The sequence below is a fragment of the Mus pahari genome, chromosome 5 (assembly GCF_900095145.1).
Source record: "Mus pahari chromosome 5, PAHARI_EIJ_v1.1, whole genome shotgun sequence".
In the NCBI taxonomy this organism is placed as follows: Eukaryota; Metazoa; Chordata; class Mammalia; order Rodentia; family Muridae; genus Mus; species Mus pahari.
Window position 1 is genome coordinate 30,152,596 of NC_034594.1, and position 4,257 is coordinate 30,156,852.

The window sequence follows — 4,257 nt, forward strand, 5'->3', positions numbered from 1 at the left end:
GTTTGAGGCCAGCCTGGTCTACAAAGTGAGTTCCAGGACAGCCAGGGCTAAACAGAGAAACCCTATCTCGAAAAACCAAAAAAAAAAAAAAAAAAACAAAACAAAACAAAACAAAACAAAACAAAACAAAACAGAAAAATGCAAACAAAAAACTCACAGCCCTGTATATCTCCTAATCAAATACCGATCACATATAATGGAAAAATCCATCAGAATAGCAACTGATTTCTCAATGGAAACTGAAAGCCAGAAGACGACCCTGGACCAAAAAAATCACAAAGGCTATTTTTGATTATTGTACACAGTAGTATAAGCTTCTATAGTTCAATTATAAAGAAAAAGTATGCATGATCCATAAAACCTAAAAAGGAATGAATCCATATTGAAAATGAAAATTAAAACATCAACAAAATGCTAAGCAATTAGAAGTGACACTTTGAATATAAAAGAGGATCAAGAACAGCCAAGAGGCCCTAGAAAGAAAATAAATGAAGCTAGTATGTAACACAAAGAATCTACAGGTACAAATCAGCAAACATGAAAAATGACAGCAGTCTGCATTCAACTATTAATAATATCACTAAATATTAATGACTTCAATTGTCCAATCAAATAACAGAGACTGATAAAAAACCAAATTCCTTCTATCTGTTGTCTATAAGAAACTCAGCTTTAAAGATATGAACCACCCTAGACTGAAAAGATTGACATATGTATTCCATGCAGACAGACTCAAGAAGCAAGCTGTAGACTTAGATTTTTAAATGTACTTTATTTGGGGTTTGAAACTGCTTCAATATCTCTTCTAACCCACCAACCAGAGGAAGGATAAGGAGTTTTCATAGGGGAAACCAGGAAATGTGATAACATTTGAAATGTAAATAAAGAAAATATCTAATAAAAAAGAAAAAAGAATATGAACAGTAAAAAAAGAAAAGGAGAGAAAATAAAAAAAAAAGAAAAGAAAAAGAGGAAATTAGAAAAAAAGAAGGGCAAAAGAAGATTAATAGGAAAAGGCTGCTTTGGAAGTGTTTAGAAGTAGTTGTTTGGGGCAATTTCAGTTTTTATTGTCAGGATACCAGAGGTCCAATTCAATAACAAACACCAAACGTGAATCAGTAGGGTGGGCTCAGTCCAACAGAATGGGGAAGGCTCTACCGAATCAGAATCACCATAGGTCAGCAGAAGTGGACAGACTCAGCAGGAGTACCTCAAGGAGTTCTTTGGGGTACTTCTCTCTGTGAAGTGAAGACTAGTGAAGCTAAGCATTAAGGGGCATAGCAATACTAAATCCTCTCACTGTCTGTGGGGTCTTGTCTGTACTCTTTCTAATGATCACTCATCTTTTCCTCTGTATTCAGTAAAACGTCACATGTCCTCTCAGAAGACAACTTCCAGAGAAACATCACATACACAACTGAGTTAGTTATTAAAGAAGCCAGAAATTTCCACTTCAACAAACAGATACTGCCATTCTAATTTCTGATCAAACAGACTTCAAACTGAAACTAATCAGAAAAGACGAAGGAGAGCATTTCTAATCAGAAACATATCATAATACTAAGCCTGCATGTGACAAACTCTGAAACCCATACTAGTGGAAATAAACAAATTAATGCAGAGTTATAGAAGGTTATTTTAAGTCCCCATTTTCTTTAATCATCTGAATAAAAAATAGGGAAACCTCAGAATTAAATGACATTTTCTCTCAAATTAAACTAACAAATATCTATATAATGTTCTATGCAAATATGAAAAATATAAACATAGATAAAGTAAGTACATAAAATATGTATTTTCATTTGTGTAAATTCATTATAGAGTCTCATCATCTTAAAAGTCACACAGCCAACTTGATTAGATTCTCAGGGTTAGTCACATCCTCTCATGCATAATATCTTTGTATAAATCTACTTTGATAAAAAGTGGTATAGATATGGTAAAAATATGTTTAGTTAAGAAAGATATCTGAGCCCTATTCTAAAAGCACACAATACAGTAAGTGTAGAAACCTCGATGTGTTACTTTGTCTGCTACAGTGACAACATATTTGAAGAAAGCAACTTCAGAGCTAAGGCTTTGTTTCAGCTCACAGCTTAAAAGTCTTATCCATAAGAATAGGGAAGTAACCCAGACAGCTTGTGACATTGTGTCTTCAAATGAAGCAGAGAGAGGTCATTTCTGCTCAGCATCCTTCCTCTTTTACTTTCTGTTATGAATCCTAACCAAGAAAATGCTACCATTCAGGTTTAGGATACATCTTTCATATCAGATAACTCAAATTAGAAACTCCCTTTCAGACATATCCTAGAGGGTTATTTTCCATGGTGATTCTAAATCCCATCAAGTTAATAAATAACCACCACAATATGTGAGTTCATGGTAATCTTTACTTTTTCTATTTTGCTTAATATATGATGAATGGCTAATATGATCATGTTTCTAGAACCTTTCTGTGGCTATGTATATTTAGATGATAAAACTTTGTTTCTAACACCCTACAACTGCTTTAATGAGTCTAGATTAAAAAAAAAAATCCCCGTGGCCAATTTTGAAAGCATTGACTTTTAGCTTGGTAGGTAATGATTAGGTATCCTCCCAGAAAATTTATTAATTTTTTTTCTCTAAACAATGAGGTTCCCTTCCTGCATATTGAAATGTGTAAGTGGCTAATGAAACATTTACATGGGTCTGTTATAGTCACATGAATTTTTATTTAGTGAGCCATAATAACAACCGTAGTTTTAAATTAAGGTTGATCAGCTTTTAACACAGCCTGATTCATGATATCTGAAGCAGATTTTGTCCTCTGGACTCTGGATGTCAGCCACATAAAAGTACTCCTGTGATATACCCTGTGATCAAAGTATAATCCTGACAAAATCACTGTAATTATGCCTTTGACACCTATAGCATTGGACCAGAGCTGAATGGTATAATTTTCAAAGTTTCTTCTTGGTTCCCTCTTGCTCTCCCATATCCCTGGAAGCCTCCTTTTTTTTTTTTTTTTTTTTTTTTAATACATTCTTCATGCCATGGCATCTCTCTCCCATTTCTTGCTTCATTTTCTGGCACCATTATCATCTGAACTTTGATAGGTTACCTAAATTCTCAAGTGAATCAGTTTTATCTTTTAGAAATCGGTACAATGAGGTCAGATGGTGTACAGGGTGGTCTCTGGAGGAGAGCAGGTTGCCACTCTTGCAAGCTTTGGAGGCAGAGCCACTGCAATGTTCCAGATCGAGGATCTTATGCCAAAGTTGGACTGGGTAGAGATGAAGCAGAAGATGCATGAGGATGTGTTCTCCTCCATTCGGAAGTTCCTCATCTACATGGCCCTGCTGCAAGTCACTCCATATATCTTAGAGAAGCTGGATAGCATCTGAGGACTGGGAATCATGTGGATGCATGGCATGAAGAACCTGGTGATGGTTTCTTTTCCTGTCTGCAGATGAGTTGGCCCAGAAAGGTGTAAGACTGATTAAATGGACATAAAAACTACTTGTTGAAAACAAGTTGGGCTTTGAGAATTGACCTCCATAGTTGAAATATAAAGCTACTTGGGAAGTACAAAAAGATGTCTTGTGTTCATGGTGCCCTTAGGCCCATGAACTCCACCCCTGTGAGTGTTGATGGAAGGATAAATAATGTCAGGCTCTAAGGGGAGTCATTTCTGTTTACCACTTCTGTTCCAAGTGTTATTTGTGAAGTCTGTTTGGAAGTCAGCATACACCCACAATGACATTTAAGCAGTCTATATTTTAAATAAACATTCTGATGAAGAAAAAAAAAAGAAATGGGTGTAATGGGTAAGACAATGTCATGCTGAAAGATAAAATGAGACAGTCCATAATTTTCCAATTTTTAATCCCAATCCAGGGTTTCTACCTGACCTTTGAACATTTACTTCCTGGATAAAAGATCTTTATATTTACAATAAGCCTTAATCAGTACTACAGTTGGGCAGATATCTACCATTTATGTTACTAGAATCTACTTTTCCCAGTGTGGTGCAGGAGCTGGGGAAACCTCTAGAAAGTCCCAGATGTCTGGGGTGTTAGAGGCTCCCAGGACTCAGTGAAGATGATCTTAGTCAATATTCCCAACAGTGGGGAGATGGAACCTGAAGAGACCACCTCCAGTAGATAGAGATGATCTTCATTTGAGACAGGAGGCACCTATCCATCTTTAAATTCTTTTTTCAAAGGATATATATAGTTTATATAGATATATAGATATATTTATATAGATATATTT

At 35.5% G+C, this 4,257-nt stretch overlaps 1 protein-coding gene across 1 annotated transcript; it reads left to right on the plus strand.

Annotated features, from left to right (window-relative positions):
- Positions 1–3,230: 3,230 nt before the first annotated feature.
- Positions 3,231–3,386, plus strand: LOC110321174 (mitochondrial import receptor subunit TOM5 homolog). The gene has a single exon (XM_021197275.1). It carries the CDS (start codon positions 3,231–3,233, stop codon positions 3,384–3,386), a length of 156 nt encoding a protein of 51 aa, XP_021052934.1.
- Positions 3,387–4,257: the final 871 nt, after the last annotated feature.

Coding starts and splice junctions, on each gene's coding strand:
- LOC110321174 (XM_021197275.1), top strand. CDS start 3,231: ATGTTCCAGATCGAGGATCTTATGCCAAAGTTGGACTGGGTAGAGATG.